The sequence below is a fragment of the Cervus elaphus genome, chromosome 8 (assembly GCF_910594005.1).
Source record: "Cervus elaphus chromosome 8, mCerEla1.1, whole genome shotgun sequence".
NCBI lineage: Eukaryota > Metazoa > Chordata > Mammalia > Artiodactyla > Cervidae > Cervus > Cervus elaphus.
The window spans coordinates 43,533,338-43,550,154 of record NC_057822.1 but is presented as its reverse complement, the minus strand read 5'-3'; the positions used below and the strand labels follow the sequence as shown (position 1 = coordinate 43,550,154).

Here is a 16,817-nt window from a genome sequence, read left to right as displayed (position 1 = left end):
CAGATGCTGTGCCAGGCCCTGGATATACCAGACTGACTTCTGGAAATTGTTATTCTGAGTCTTAGCCAGAGCTAAGCATACACTTCTCACCTCACATATTTCCCACTCCAGCCTCTAGAAGAGGGAATAGGCCAGAAAAACCATTCTTAGTGTTTACAAACTCTTTCTCCCCACTGTACTAAAGTACAATAAGTGGTTAACGGTATCTTGATCACACTCTGAAGATGGAGAAACTGATGAGGCTAAAAGCAGATTGAATGTTACAAGTAAACAAAAGCCATGCCATAGTGAAGGACACACTCAGGATTCCCAAAGACCCTGAATGTGCCCATCTTTTCCACCAGAGCAGTGGGCTTCAAGATATGATGTGGCCAGAAGAAAAGGGACCAAAGAGGGACAGGGGAGTGATGAATGGTTTCCCACCTTTGGGAAAGGGAGCGTGATTACACAAACACATTGCCAAGGGCAGTGAAGACTGGCTCTTCGTACTTTGATGATATCATCATTGTCTTTATCATTGCTAACATGTATTAAATATTGGCCATGTGCTAAGCTCTTTGTACAACACAGCACAGTATAGCAGTTAAGATAATCCACACATAGCCCAGAACCACAGGACCTGATACCTAATAAATGATGGATAAATGTCAGCATTACTATTATTAATATATAATTATTTTATTTATTCTTCACAATAACTCTGGGAGGTAGGTATCATCTCCCCACCCCCCAGTTTACAGGCTCTGAAACGTGAGCCTCAGAGCAGCAAATTGACTATAGCCTATGCCCCCAGTCACCCAGCTACAGATATTTACTGAGCTCTCAAAATCTTCTAAGCATCATTCTTTTTCATTTAAACCAGGATTGAAGTGAGGGTAAGCAACAAGAATAAGTTACATCAGGACAGAATGGAATCAAGCAGGATTTTTGAGTGCTAGTCCCAGAAAGTGTTTGTTTGTTTCTTTTGGTTTTTTAGTGAGAAGCAGAAGGCTCATAAGTGCTATTTAAATTCTGAGGGCTGGATGTTCCCTTGTTCTTGCCTGAGTTTCTAATTTGGGGTTCAAGAACCTGGCAGCAAGAAGGAGCCTATGGAAGTGCTTCCCAGAACCGCCCCCCCCACCAGATGCAGCCCCTCAGACGGCTGGTTTGAGTCCCTCCAGAGGCTTCTTCAACCTTCCGCACCAGTTCCAGCCTGAGAGTTGGGACAGGGGCTTAGAGGGAAGACTCCTGCTCCTTGCTAACCAGGAGTCAGTGAGGGGGGGGCATAAGGACAACAGCCCTCGTGTGGCAGAGACCCCCTTCCTAAAGCCCTGTTGCAAGAATCACAGGAGCCTCTACAGTACTGTTATCATGGATATTATATCAATGTTATCATATCAAAATGATAATATGGTAGCTTACTCTGTACAGGTTCTGTGTGAAGCACCTGCATTAACTCGATCTATACAACAACATTATGAGTTGGAAACTATTCTTTTTCTCATTTTATAGCCTCTCAACATGGGATTCTGGAATCTCACTGAGCATCAGAGTTGAGTAAGAGAGCACGTGTGGAAGCATCCTACCCTAAAGACCCTCGTATTGCCTCCAGGTTACAGAAGGGGCAACTGAGGCACAGTGAATTGATCTGAGCCTTAAGGATGTAGTGCATGTGTGCGTGTTAAGTCGCTTTAGTCATGTCCAACTCTTTGAGACCCCATGGACTGTAGCCCTTCAGGCTCCTCTGTCCATGGAATTCTCCAGGCAAGAATACTGTTGTGGGTTGCCATGCCTTCCTCCAGAGGATCTTCCCAAACAGGGACTCAAACCTGCGTCTCTTATGTCTCCTGCATTGGCAGGCAGGTTCTTTACCACTAGTGCCACCTGGGAAGCCCTTAAGATGTAGAATGAGGCATATTTCAGGTCCATTCCCCCTTGGAGTGCTCTTTAACAAAAAGAGATTGAGGGGAAAGGATGAAAACAGTTCCAGGGCCTGTAGTTCAATTCTTCTTCCTCCCACCCCTGGCTCTGGAAAGTGTGAATTCTCAGGGAACACTCTGTTGCAGCTGTTCTTTAATAAAAAAATAAAACAGCAACAATAAATCCAGTGCATTTGCAGAGAAAGAAGTGAGAGAGCAGTGCCTCTGCCCTGATGGTGAACACCAGGCACCCTGAGCCCACTGCACCTCCCCGCCACATTTCTGCAGGCTTACGACATGTGCCTGTGAGATAACTGGATTTCCGACTGGGAGAAGGGTCTAGTCGTAGGGGACTTCATAGCAGAAACTGGTAAATAAGAAACGCAAAAGGTTTTGCCCAGTACAATTATCTGCCAATCTTCTCATCAAACCCTGATAGTTAGATATAAGGAGAATCCAGACCTCCTTCCTTAGTTTATGGGACTAGGTGAGCTTTAGATTGCTTGGAAATTATAGAGCCTCACAGAAAATCGAGTCATGCATAAAAGAAATGAAAGGTAGATGGTGGTGGTGGTGGTTATGTGTGTGTGTGTGTGTGTATGCAGACTATTGTAAATAAAAGGAAGCTTGCAGGTGAGAGATAGTTCAAACTGAAATTTGATGCTCTAATGGGAGGCAGACGGGAAAATCTAAATGTTAAGGTAAGATCTTTTTAAATTTAATGTGTTATTTAAAATGTATCTTACACGTATTCTACCCCCCACCTCCTCTTTTTTCCTTTCTCAGTCCTTCATGATTAACACTGAATACTGTGGTAATAGCTGCATTTCTCATTGTTAACTTCTGGGTCTCATTCAGTGAGGGTTGACATGGATGTCAAAGGGCGTCCATTTGACATCCATGCACAAAGACACATACCAGCCTAGAAGGAAACTAGTTTTTAGCAGAAAGGATTTGTTGCCATTTTCATCACCATCTGCACTTAGCATTTCCACGGAATGAAACTACTAACTAACGTATTTTCTTTAGGAAAAAGTCAATGCCATATTAATTTGCCACCAGTACTTCCGGCTTCCAGCAGAACACACATTTGCCGGTACTTCTAGCAGCTTTCTTGAAAAAGCCAAAAGGCTTGATAAAGTCAGAAGAGCCCCAGAAAATGAGAACAAATGTTCAAACCAAATCATCTTCTCAAGTCACAAAGATGTTTCATTTTACTGCTAGAACCAGTGGCGGACAAAAAGGAAGGCTAAAAATTAAGCTTTCAAGTTCTCCGTCCGGGGTTTGGGGTTCACTTGGGGGACTTCCCTCTACAAAAGCAGATTCATATTTCATCTAAGGTGAGACTCTGTTTCACTCTAAGAGGTAAGTGAAACAGCAAGGAAATTCAGTTAATTCATCTCTGATGAGAGGAAGGCGACACACAGTTCCTCCATTCACCAAGTGGTTTTTGGTCCACGGATTGTACAAATGTTTACTCCATATAACCAAGTCCCGTTTCAGGGCACACCACCACTATTATGCATTTATAACTGCTCTGTGCTAGTCTCTCAGCATCGCCCAAATCTGTCTGATCTGTTGCAGTGGTGGCTGAAAAAAATCTAAACTCGATCTCTGCTGTCCAATCAGAATCTACCTGAAATGCCTTTCTTATTTTGAAACCATAAAACACAATTTTTTGCTAGTCAGACCACCAGCTTGGGAATCTGCTCACAAATAGAAATACTCAATGGGTTCCACCTCCAAGACAGATACAGCATGGGTAGGATAAACATTACAGTGTCTCTTAATCCTGGCTATTTGATTTTTAAAAATGAAAGAACTTAACCCAGGGTTAGCCTTCTGCATAGGACCAGCCTTTTAGAAAAAGCAGAATGGAGTTAGCCTCATTTCCCTCAGGGACACTTCTTTTAACCTAGAGATCCTTCTTACCTGTCACTGTGAACCAAGAAAAAGGAAACACAAAGATGGAATGAGTTTAAAAAAAAAAAAAAAAGATCAAAGGGGAAACCCAGGAAGGAGAGAGAGCAAGATAGCAAGAGAAAATTCTGAACACAGCCCTGCTTCTGAGCCACTGACACCTAGATTCAATCATTCCTTTGACAACTACTAGTTGACTTCCCATCTTTAGTCTCATTCCCTGTGCCCCCAGAATTATGATAAGCGGTAACATTGAGGGTTTTGATGTACCAAGCACAAACTCAGAATATACTAAGCACGTCTTATCTCATTTGATTCTCTCAACAACTCTCTGGGATGGATACTATTATCCCAGTTTAAAGATAGGGAAAGCTGAGTCACCAAGAGGTTAAGTTACTTGCTCAAGACCCTTAATTCCTATGCAGTACTGCATTCCTCTTCCTGCTTTTTTTTTTCCCTACCCTGACTACTGAATTATTGGTGTACATAGAATGGACTCTGTTTCTTTGAAATATCTCTAAAACTGTGATTAGCTTTTCTCGGGATTGTGAAATATATTTATTCCAAGTCATGTGTTCCTGGTTAGCAGGGTATTAGACCCTGTTTTTTCCATGATCTATGTTCAATGACTTCACCCCATGGCAGGGTATCACAGGAGAATCATGGCCACCAGGGGGGGGGCTGATGACTGGCGGAGCCAAAGTGGATTTGGACTGAGTTCGTCTCATTGTGTTTTTACTTTAAAGGGGTTGCAGGGGAGCCCAATAAGAGCCCCCCTTGGGCACAGTGACTCCAGAAGATCAACATCCAAGTCCTCACGACAACTGTGTGTGCCCCTCAAGTGTTCACTCTGAGTCCAGTCTCCAAACCCCCCATGACAATGAGTGACCTGAGAAATAATGACAGGTTCCCTAAGGAGTCTGGGGGTTGTTTGGGAAAGTGAGTTAATGGCTCCCTCCCAACATTAAAAAAAAAAAAGTCAGTGCTATTATTCCAGTCTGGGGGAGTAACTTGGGTTCAGTTGTTTAGCACATAATGCTGAGATGGTCAAAGGACAAAAGGATGTCTCCAAGCCAACTAGGCTCTGCCATCTCCTAGCCTGATACGTCCCTTTTCTCTAGGAAGCATCCTGAGTAAGAGAGCACTGTTGGAAGAATAAAGTCGAGCAGGCTCCCGGAGAACTAGCAATCGTAACTCCTCTATGGGACTCGCCTCAGGGGAGAAGAGGTGGTTATAAGGGAAATTGTGCTCCCCTGTTGTTGTCAGGGCTGGCTTGCTCTGCTGTCTTCCCCTGCAGTCCTGCAGGTTCTTAACGTTTAAGAAGCTCTGCAGCTGCCACGACACAGTCGGTATTTCACTCTGCCAGCAGCTGCAATTTATCTTTGGCTCCATCCTCTCCCCTAACCTCGAGTCAGCCAACCAACCTGGATTCCAGTTCCCCTATGACCACCATCTCTTTCTTAGATCACTGTAATGTCCCCCTAACTGGGCTCCCTGCCTTCACTGTGATCCCTCCTCCAAGTCATCCCACTCCCTGCCAGAGGGAAACATGGTAAACGCAGCCATGTCTCTTCCTTATTGAAAACCCTAAACTCAGCAGACAAGGTCCTCCGTGGCTTCTGTCTAATTCTCCAGCCTCAGCTCTGCCAAGAGTATGCTGGTAGTGCTGATCTACTTACACCTGTCCTACACACTCATGATTCACACAAATTCTTTTTTTACCATTATTATTAAAGTATGGTTGATATGCAATATTGTGTTAGTTTCAGGTGTACAACAAAGTGATTCAGTTATATTTTTCAGGTTATATTCTATTATGGGTTATTATAAGATATTGAATATAATTCTGTGTGTGTGCGTGTGTGTGTGTGCGCACTCAGTCCCTCAGTCATGTCTGACACCTTTGCAACCCATGGACCATAGGTTGCCAGGCTCCTGTGTCCACGGGATTTTCCAGGCAAGAATACTGGAGTGCGTTACCACTTCCTATTCCAAAAGATCTTCCCAACCCAGGGATCAAACCCTCATCTCTTGTGTCTCCTGCGTTGCAGGCAGATTCTTTACCATTGTGCCACCCATTCCCTGTGCTATAGGGAATCCTACACAAGTAAACTTGTTAGGGAATCCTAACAAGTAAATCCATGTTGGTTTTCTATTACAAAATTATTTGTTGATGAAAGGGAGAATTTGTAGCTATTTTGACTGCTGAAAGTTTCATGCCCCTTATTGGATGCACTCCAGCTCTCTTCAAAAATAGACAGGAATATAGATCCAGAAGAAACTCAGAGTGGAGACCAAAATACCTCCACCATCACCCTGGGACACTCCTACATCACTCTAGGACAACTAAGGGAATTCCACGAAGAAGGAATACTGGTGGACTTTAAGCAAGGTCATTAAATATTATTAGTACCTAGGCAGTGATTTGTCTTATATTTAGTTTCTGGTGCCCAGCATAATATCCAATACAGAGAGACGTTCAGTGTACTGGGTTGGATAGTGTTCCCCCCCCAAACCCATGTCCTTTCCAGAACATCGGAATGTGACCTTATTTGGAAATAGGGTCACTGCAGATGCAGTTAATTGAGTTAAGATGAGATCATACTGGAGTAGGGTGAAAGCTTAATCTGGTTTGAATATTGTCCTTGTAAGAAGAAGAAGAGAACATCATGTGATAACGAAAGCCGAGACTGGAGTGATGTATCTACTAGACAAGGAATGCCAAGGATTGCTGGCGACCACCATCAGAAGAGGCAAGAACAGTTGTTCCTCTGGAGCTTAAAGAGAGAGTATGGTCTTGTTGACATCTTATTTCAGACTTCTAACCTCCAGAGCTATTAGAGAATAAATTTCTGTTGTCTTAACCCACCTAATTTATGGTAAGTTGTTACGGCAAACCTAGGAAATTAGTATACTCATTGAATGTCTGTTTCAATAAAACAATGAATGAATCACATGTGGAAAATTATTTGGAGCCAAATACAGTATTAGCACCCTTAGAAATATGACTTACAGATTATCAGGCAAAATCAATTTCTCCTGCCCCATGACCCGTAACTAGATCAGAGTTGAACACGTAGTTGGAACTCTGCTAGTTTTGCTGTAGACTGGCTACAATACCTCACTCTAGTGAGAGACAAAACTAAGAACTTAGAGGTCCTTTGCAAGGAAGCATAGATCATTTTGAAAATCTGATGTAACTGTGGGCTCAGTCTCCAGAAAGAAACATAATATGGTCATATATGCCCAAGATTGCAGATAATTTCCTCCTACCCAAAGCCCATTGAATCAAGATTAAGAACCCCTGAATGATAAGATACAGGTAGACTATTCAGGCTTTTTCACCAATTCCTTGGACACACTGAACACAGAGAAACCAAGAGTTGTTTTCCTTTTTCAAAGGCCTTGCCAGATCTGAGGGCCTCCATCATTTGCTTGGGCTTCAGGGCCTCATCAAAAAGTAAAGACAGGCTCTGGGTGAGCAACCCAGTCTGGAAATATAGAGACCTGGATTCTAAAGCGTTGCCATTTAATTCTTTTGTTCTTTCTCTCTTCTATTCACACCCAGCTCCAGTAAAATGTGGATGCTTGGGGGGTCAGAGGACAGGTTAATGAGATAATGCTGGTAAAGTACTTTGCCCCAGGGAAAGGTTCCTATGTAAACATGAGATATTATTAGACATTATCAAACTTCAGCCTTGCCAGCATCGACCTCGCCAGTGCTGAGTCCTTTCTCTTCTCTACTGTTTGGCCAAATTGGGTTCTTTCTCTAAGGCAGACTGTATGGGAGGTCTCCTGCAGCTAGTGTTGGGGATTCTGATAAGTGGACCCTATCACCTCCCCTTGAGCAGTGCAAACAGCTTATTTGGCTACATTTGATTAAAGGCTCCATTCTTCACTAACAGTTAGCCCTAAATCTCTTTGTGCATACAAATTAGAGCAATAATCTTTAGGGAGTTCTTCCTTTGCTATGTGTGTTAACTTCGATGCAAATTATTCAAATACATCAACAGGAAAATAAATGTTATTTCATGTTTGGTGGTTGCAATTTTTTTTTTTATCACCTATAAGGAATGATTACATAGAATTTCCCCCCCCTTTATTTCTGGTGTTCTTGTGCAATTTGAAAAAAAACAGAGAAACGTGATGACCGTTGGTTTCGGGGACATTGGTTTTAGAACTAATAAGCATAACAAAAAAGAAGAGGCATTTCTACAATTAGTAAATTGTCGTTATACTCAAATGTTTCAAGCTAACATTTTTTTACACTCCAAAAAAAGGCAAAAGAAAAAAAGGGCAATCGCTTGAGTTCTATGGGAATTTGTTTAAAAAAAAAAAACCTCAAGGGAGCTTTTCTCATCATCAGAATTGACAAGGACATGGTGAACTAAAAGAAACCTAAAATGACAGCAGTAATTTTCATCAACATGAAGATGACATGGAATTTTAACTCAGACCCTTAAGAAATCCCACTACAAAGGGAAAAGTGTTCACCCACAATTACCCACTCCTCATGCCACATACTAAGGGTATCTGACATATGATATTAGTCAGTGCTCTGCATTTGGTCAAAATACATATTACCAAAATTCACCAGTCAAGCATTTCAACCAGAAGAATGGTCTTTCAAAGAGATTATTGAACCCTAACAACTCTGAGTTTGAGCATCTTCTCTCCCTTCTTCCTCTCTCCCTCCCTCCTTTCCTCCATCTTTCCCTACTTCCCATTATGTATCAGGCATTGTGCTAAGCAAAGGGGAATGACATATACCCTACACCTGTAAGATCAGGAGGTTTTGGCAGTTATCTCAAATTTGGATAGACGAAGATGCACTTTGGGATGAGGAAATTGTCTTTGATGTGTGTGGGGGGTGGGCAGGAAGTTGGAGGAGCAGAAGAAGGATAATTGCTAAGAATGATTGCCCTTGGGAGGTCCTATTTCAAGGTCCTATTTTAAGACAATTTTGAAAGACATAGTCATGATCTACTGCTAATATTCCCACCATGTTACTTCTTCTACTCTCCCTCCAGTGGATCAAACATTTAACTCAGAACTTAAATGACTCCCCTCAAAAACCTATGATATGTATGTTTGTACCCAGGACACATGTGTTGATATCACAGGCTAAATTATGAAGGTATGGTGCTCTCTTTTCCTCTCTGAATAGTGTCGTAGGAACATTCATGCCTCATCAAAAAGGAAAAAGGATGAATGAAAAGGACCCCAAAAAGGTTTTAGAAGAGGTATGCATTGAAGTTGTTCAAATACATTTTTAACATCTACTAAAAATGGCTCCGATTGCAGAAAATAAAGTAGATGAAAAGCTTCTAATCAGATTTATGCTATCTGATCATGTAATTACACCCAGCTTTTAGGCCATTCTAACAAGTTTATTTGAAAAGGAAGAGAGATCATTGTTTATTGGAATGGCAATAATTTGGGTTTCTTTAATTGACTCCTGGTGTGAATACGTTGATGCCTGCTGTTCTCTAAGAGGCAGCGTGGAAAGTTTCCAGGAAAAGTTCACATTCCAGGGACAGCTTTGGAATCTACTTTCCATTGCAACCCAAGTCGGCCACTGGGGCTTAAGTTCTTCCCAAGGAAACACCGGCTTTCAAAGGCAGCCTCACCAGGTGGCAGTCAGGGGTTGGACAAGAAGCCCAGCGTTAAGCGGGGCCATCAGGGCAATGGAGGGCATCTCTGAAACCTCACCTTCCCCGTGTCCAAAGCACGGAGGACGCCAGAGGCTGTGACTTCAGGCGCCAACAGTGAGCATTTGGAGACCGCATTAACAATTTGACACTGCGTCAGTCCAGAGGAGCTACAATGAAGTGGGGGAGGAGAGTGCAAAATCTTTCTCCTCCCAGGGCTCTCAAATGCCCAAAAGCAGTGCTGCCAGGTGCCTGCTAAAAATGAGTACATTCCAGAGGAATTTAATAAGGTGCAAAATAAAACTAATCCATAACCTACTTGAAAGCAGAGGCGTGTTTTGAAGTCCCTCACTGCTCTAAGCTCCAGTAAACTGACGTTTTCTTTATGGGAGTTTCAGGTAAGAAGGAAGGTAACCAGCCACTGGGGGTCTGAAAGAGGAAGTGGGGGGTTCAAAGCCTGGTTTGATCCTTAAGGCCCAGAAGGTGACCGGCTCTGGACACAGTTCTAACAGCTGCTATGTGCTCGGCACGCCTGTGGCGAGTTCTGCCTCAGTTCATCCTCACAATGACCTTGCAAGGTTCACAGTATTATTCCAGTTCAGTAGATACAGAAAAAGAGGTTGAAGGAGGTTAAGTAACTGGTCCTGGATCTTCTGGCCAGTATTTGAGTCTAATATCCCAGTTTCCTCTTTTTTTTTTTTTTCTATTTGCTTTTACCTTTCCATTAAATGGAGAGTCATCAGCCAAAGGAGAAAAGAAAGCTTCCCCCGTTTCTCCATCTGGCCCACATGGCTCGCTTGAAGGATGTGCTGAACCAGGATAGGAGCAGAGCAACTTCTCTTTCCTCCTCTATTTCTCTCAGCACCTGCCAAACAACTTTCAGAAAACATTCCTACCCACTTCCATCAGACAGAAGACGGAACACTCCTAATAGTCAGAATCGTCTTTTAAAGCACAAATTGCAAGTCATGCTGCTGCCTCAAAGCTTTCAATGACTTCCCATCCCAAACCCCTTAAAACTAACTCACAAGACCCCACTTGACCTGGTTTTTACCTTCCCCACCCTCACCCTTTACTATCCTCCCCTTCACCAACTGCTCCCCCCACCACGCCCTGCACCACATTGGCCTCCTCTCCTTGGTCGGACCCACCAAACACTCTTAGCGCAAGGCTTTCAGTGAGGGAATGCCGTGCCCCTACTAAGCCCTAATTCCGCTTAGCCCAGCAGGCTCCTTTCCTCTAAGGGTCTCAGTTGAAATGTTCCCTTCAAGAGAATCTCACCAACTCTACTATCTAATCAGGTGCCTCCCCACCCCATCATTCTCCATCCACATTCCCTGTTTAATTCCTTTTTGAAACTTATTATAACTTGTAATTATGTATTTTTTGTTTCGTTGTGTACTTATGGTCTGTCACCCCATCTGGGCTCCTAACACAGTGCCTGGCACATATTAGATATTCAAAAAATATTTGTTAAATGAACAAATGTGCTAGCTCCAAAAACTGTTTTATTATTCTTGACAGGAAGGCAGTAAAAGCCAGTCTCCTCCTGAGAGGTTATCAAGCTCTCCAGAGAAGAGTGAGGTCTGGGTGTTTATACATGGCTGAGCACTGGTGCAGAAACACATATTGCAAACATATTCTGCACAGTATAAAAATGATTTTGTCCTCTCAGCAACCCTCCTTCCTTCTGAGAACTTCCAACACGCACAGAGTGGCCATGAACCCCCCATGCTGGTATAATGTGGACCATCATGGTCTCTTCCCTGACCTGGTCTCCATGAATATGGCTGTTCATGGTGAGGGTACCCATCTGACCTAATCTGGGCCAAGTTGAGCTTTCCCTTGGGACTCAGAATGGGAACTGAAAAGGGAAATCAGTCTCTTTTGAGGTCTCTGGGTTACAGGATGTAAAAGGCCAGAAGTCGTTATCGGCCATCTGACGGTCCTCAGAAATTAGAGGCAGCAATAGCATCCGGTTGCCATTTCCATCTCAGATTCTGCTTGTTCCTGAGATGCAGGAACTCAATATCATCAGCATCATGTGTGCTTAGCCTCTCAGTCGTGTCCAACTCTTCGTGACCTATAGTGTCAGCACACCAGGCTCCTCTGTCCATGGGGATTTCCCAGGCAAGAATACTGGAGTGGGTAATTCCCTTCTCCAGGGGATCTTCCCAACCCAGGGATCAAATCTGGGTCTCTTACATTGCAGGAGGATTCTTTACCAGCTAAGCCACCAGGGAAGCCCCATCAACATCATAGTTCACCCTTTTTTGCTTAATCTAGTTTGCCTTAGGTTTCTGTCATTTGTAACAAAAAGAGTCCCTTTAAAAAAAATCAATTTAAATAATATTTTTAAATAATAAATATTTATTTAAATAAATAATTAGCACAATAAGAAAAATTATTATGCATTTCTAATCATCCTCTAGGTCTGCTTCCTTTTCTCAGGAAGACTTTTCTATATGCACTTCTTACTACCCAAAATATCTCTCACCCTGGAGAATACCCAACAGCTCCAACTTCTAAAACACAGTGGTAAGTGGAAAAGTGGTGAGAAATATCGAAGCAAATGCAGCGACAGATTTGGGATGCATTGAAGACATGCACCTGGCACCTCCACAAAGACTGGGTATCTGTCCAGGTCCTCCAAGGAGCAGACACCATGAGGGGATTAGATGTGCAAGGGATTTATTATGAAAAACGTCTGTGAGGGAAAATGGGGAGGGAGCCAGGAGAACTACCAGGGACAGGTCTGACCACATGAAGAGCGGAGAAGAAAGTTTGCATTGGAAGCATCTTAGACTCGCAGTTCTGAAGAAGAAAGGCTGCCAGAAGTCCTGGAGCCAAAGTCACCCCCACCAGCAGCGCCTCCCAAGAGCTAGCCTGCCTGCCGCACCAACTCTGTCATCCTCAGTCCTCCACGAGGAACGGTCTGTGGGAAGCTTGGCCTCGGTGCCAACGTGATGATGGAGCTCAGAGTGCACAGGTGGGGTCCTCAGTCAGTTATGCTCCGCACAGTCGGAGATCCGAGAGGTGCTTCTTCATGGCCACCACAATCGGCCTGTTCTCTTCACAAGACCCCGCCCAGGACCTATTTCTCCAACGTCCTCTTGAATATCCTCTGCTCCTCTGCCCTGATCCATACAAGCCGAGGTACTCTGTCCCTCTGAATTCCCGTAGCATCTCTCCACTCCTCTCTTACACAACTGAACACTTTCTATGTTGTCTTACTTTCTTGTAATACTTTCTATTTTGTGTTGTGTGTGTTATATGCAGCACACCCAGATACAACTAATTCCTGGAAAACATGATTCTGTAAGGGGGAGGAGGCTACTTGTCTCTTTGCTAACCCTGAGCACCAGAATCCTAAAATGAATATTGCGAGTTTGCTTCCCTTAGATATCTGCCTTATTCCCTTTATTCTCAGGCTCTATTTGTTCACCTTTCTAAAATTGGGATGCCGCTCATATCACGTCAAAGAAATTTGCCACCTGCTGGCAGGAGAGTGAGTTGAGACAGAGTTGTCATTGTCTACCCATGGGAGAGCTTAGCGAGGCATATTTACAATAAGTGAAGCAAATATTTATTGCTGAAGGCATGACTACACTTTCATGTTTTCTAGCAAAACAACAGCCAAACATTTCAGAGGACACGGAAAGGGGATTTGCCAGTCTACACAATGGGCACTGTAATTATATACGATAAAAACTGACACATCTCTCAGGAGAAACAGAATTTTTAAAGTTAAAGGAGGTTGGAACGATCAACTCACTCATTGCAAAGTTACCCGCAGGTGCCAAATATCTTTCTGAACCTTCTGGATGACTTTCAAGACAAGCTGTTTACCTTCCAGAAAGGATAATTTAATTAAGAGTAGGACAAAACTATGAGTTTAACTGAACAAGAAATACGAATGAATCCCTAGAAGTCTGTTTTTGTTGTTGTTGTCGTTGTCGTTGTCGTTGTTGCTTAGTCTCTAAGACATTTCTGACTCTTTGGGGACCCCCAGGGACTGTAACCTGCCAGGCCTCTAGTAGTCTGCAAGATGACTAACAATTAAAATGCCTGGCCTGCACTTGCTAAGGAGGTCAAGACCTCTAGGCAAAGTGATAAAAAGCAGAGAATCCCATAATGCTACATACAGCTGCCAGTGGTCAAAAATGATTCAGGAAGAATCATCAGGCTGAATTTAAAAAATGTTTATCCTCATAAGTTGAATGGAGTACCGAAAAAAAAAGTCAAGATAAATGTTATTTTTAGTGTTCAGATTTACAGTAGTTTTTTTTATCCTTAAAACCTGTTATTAAATCAGAAATATATCTTAAAATATATGACATCTTGGAATTGAGGAATTAGGTTTAACATACTAATAAATGGAATGGTTAACTTTTGATTCTATGTTAACACCCAGAGAATTTGTTAAGAGTAATGAAATCTACATTACTGTAGAGAGAATCTGTAATGAGAATCTGTACAGTTTACAATATTGAATTGGCAAAGCTCAGTATATGTATCACAATTTACTCTTTCTCCCTCGCCTATGGAAGACATAAGTAAAATCAGCTATGGAACTCTTTTTTGCTAGGCTGGGATCCTGTGGAATTATGTTCAATCAAGTGTTTTAGGGAACCACTACCAACTGCTTCTACTTGGTCCTATATGCCATGCCTGTGATATATTCTTTTGTAGACTTAACTCCAAAGAATATGCAAGGAGTTTTAACCCCAGTCTCCTCTTTCTCCATCCTAAGGATTAGTGAAAACTCACAACAGAGTGGCCAAAAGGACTTGGGGATCAGCTTGGAATCTTCTTGCAAGTTCTAGAATCTCTAGACCTTGTGCCCTCATGTTGCTGTGGCTACCCCACCTTGTTAGTAACCACAAAAAATTTGTTTACATATTTACTGTTATACAGCTTTTAAGTACCAAGCACCTTTCAATTGTGGAGTGGGAAATGGCAACCCACTCCAGTATTCTCAACTGAGAAATCCCATGGACAGAGGAGCCTGACAGAAGAGTCAGACATGACTGAGCGACTAAACAACGAATCTTTCACTTGATGCACATGAAAGATTTTCTTTCTTAAAATATGCCATACTAATGCTTGTTTACTACCTATTCTGCTAACTAATGAAAATAGCGGTGTGGTATGTCATAAAGCTGAATGCACTAACCAAGGGTTCTGTGTCTTTATTCTCTTGCTCTTTAACCAGTGTGCGCTATCCTTTGTTAGAAAGGATAAGAATCACTTCCTGCTTAGAATCCAAGCTGAAAATGTGTCCCCACTTCAGAGTGTCGTGAAACTTCTGTGTCACACCATTAAGATTCCCCTAGGGAAGAGCAGCGTGGAGTCTTAATACTTCATCGTGCCAAGCCCAGTAATGTGTAGGCTCACTGTAGCATGTCTTCTTTTCCACTGCTAGGATGTAAGCTTCCTGAGCCCAGGAACTACATGTTTATCTATTTACCCATATCCCACTATCTTTTATCAAAGCCTTCATATAGATACTCCATATTTTTTTTCCTTTTTTTTGAATGTAAAAACTATTTGGAAAAGGCTCAAAGACAGAGAACACTTCCACTGCACCAGACTACACCTCCATTCCAATCTGTTGTTAAGTCCTGGGTCTGAAGAAAGAGCTAAGGAATTTTGTTTCTCTTATTACATCCTCTTCATCTCCATCCCCAAGAATTCCTGATATTCAAGGAATCCCTCAGTCTAAAAAATAAATAACCATAGAGTCTCCTACCTGCTGCATGTGGTTCTCAACGCTGGCTGAACATTAGAATCACCTGAGGAGCGCCTGTGAATAAAAATGATCAGTGTCAGGGCCCTACTTCAGAATAATTTAATCAGGATCAGCGGGGGTGGCACATCATTTCTCCTAGTCCTTGCATAACCCCACAAGACAGATGCTATCATCCCTGTTTTCCAGATGAGGAAACTGAGGATCAGAGATTGGAAGAATTTTTCCATCACACATCTAACAAGAGTTGGAACAAGCCTAGCCCCCAAATGACTCTCAAATATATGTTGTTTTTGTTTCGTGTCCTCAATAGCATCTTTTAACGACTTGTGAGGTAGCACCACCGAGAGCCCTCACTCGGCTAAGCTGCAGGCAGGCTGGTATCAAACACAGAGGCCCATTCATCTGCACACACAGCTGCAGAGGAGGACCTTGGCTTGCCAAGCAGAGCAGCCACAAACCCTAACTGTCTCTGAATTGTCAACTGTCCCATTACATCTTGGCACCATGACCAGGATGACGGTTTTCTCTTGAGAACCAGAAGGTTAGGGCAGCACAAATATTAGGATGGATGGCCAAGCCAAAAGTCAACATCTTTTCTAAAGATTACTGTGCATTTTGAACACTTTAATTCCTGAATGATGCTATGTGTTTAGATTTCAGTGAGTATAATAAGGACATGGGATGACATTTGATTAAAAAAAAAGAAAGATGAAAATGAATTAAATGGATTGGTATAGGTGAGCCAAAAGTGAGGACAGCTTGCCTTCTTCTCATCTCTATTAATTTCATCTATCCATTCGCTAGACAAAACAAGAAAACTCAAAGTGATTCTCTGTAAGATTAAAGGATTCCCCTAAAAATGCCCATCTTTATTAGTTAGAGAATCTCGTCAAGTTTCTCCCCCCAAATTCTGCATGAAGAGTTACTTTACCCTATTCTTCTTAGCAAATCTGAAGCTGCTAAGACATTTTGGGGTGGGTGGAGGAGATGCCAGGCTCCCTGGGATCTATTGGAGGCAGACTTCTTTCCCCAGCTTGTGGCAGACTGGGGACAAGCCTTCTACAATATGGATTTCGTTGTCTGAACTCCCTCAATTCAGCAACGCCCCTTGTCAGAGCATAGAGCCCGCAGTTATATCACAGATCAGCCCAGGAAACAGCGAGTCATGAATCACAGAGGCACATGGATTTCTGCCGAACAAAGAAAGCCAGCTCTGGGAAACTTTCTGGCCCTGGCTTTCCCTCTGTCCCAGTGGAAAAGCAGGTAATTTCCAACTGGTCCTGTAGAAAACCAGTGCAAAGATCATGCAAGGCAGGTGTATTCAACCCAGTCCATTGCTTTATCTTCTCACATACACAAATACTATTTTTCATACCAGCTGCATCCTAAACCCTGAGTTAAGATGGTGATTAGTGGTGGTGGTGGGCGTCTCAGTAGGAGCTTTCTTAAGAAGAAAGGGCTTTGATTGAGCCAATGAAAGCTGTTGCCAGGGAACCAGATGCCATGAACAGGCCACTCCAGCAGTGTAAGAATACAAGCCGGGAGTGCTGGACTGAGCATTAAGTGTACTTGGCAGCCGAGTCCTACAAGGCCTGT

General features: G+C 42.9%; 1 protein-coding gene across 2 annotated transcripts in view; it reads right to left on the bottom strand.

Moving 5' to 3' along the window:
- The window catches only part of LOC122698796, an 83,711-nt gene that overhangs the window by 25,017 nt on the left and 41,877 nt on the right, over nucleotides 1-16,817 (bottom strand). For both annotated transcript variants that reach the window (XR_006342421.1, XM_043910386.1), the window contains exon 3: nucleotides 15,222-15,275. Coding sequence is in view for 1 of the 2 variants with exons in the window: in XM_043910386.1 (XP_043766321.1) it covers nucleotides 15,222-15,275 (54 nt within the window). In the remaining variant the exon portion in view is untranslated. The remainder of the gene's footprint in view (nucleotides 1-15,221; nucleotides 15,276-16,817) is intronic.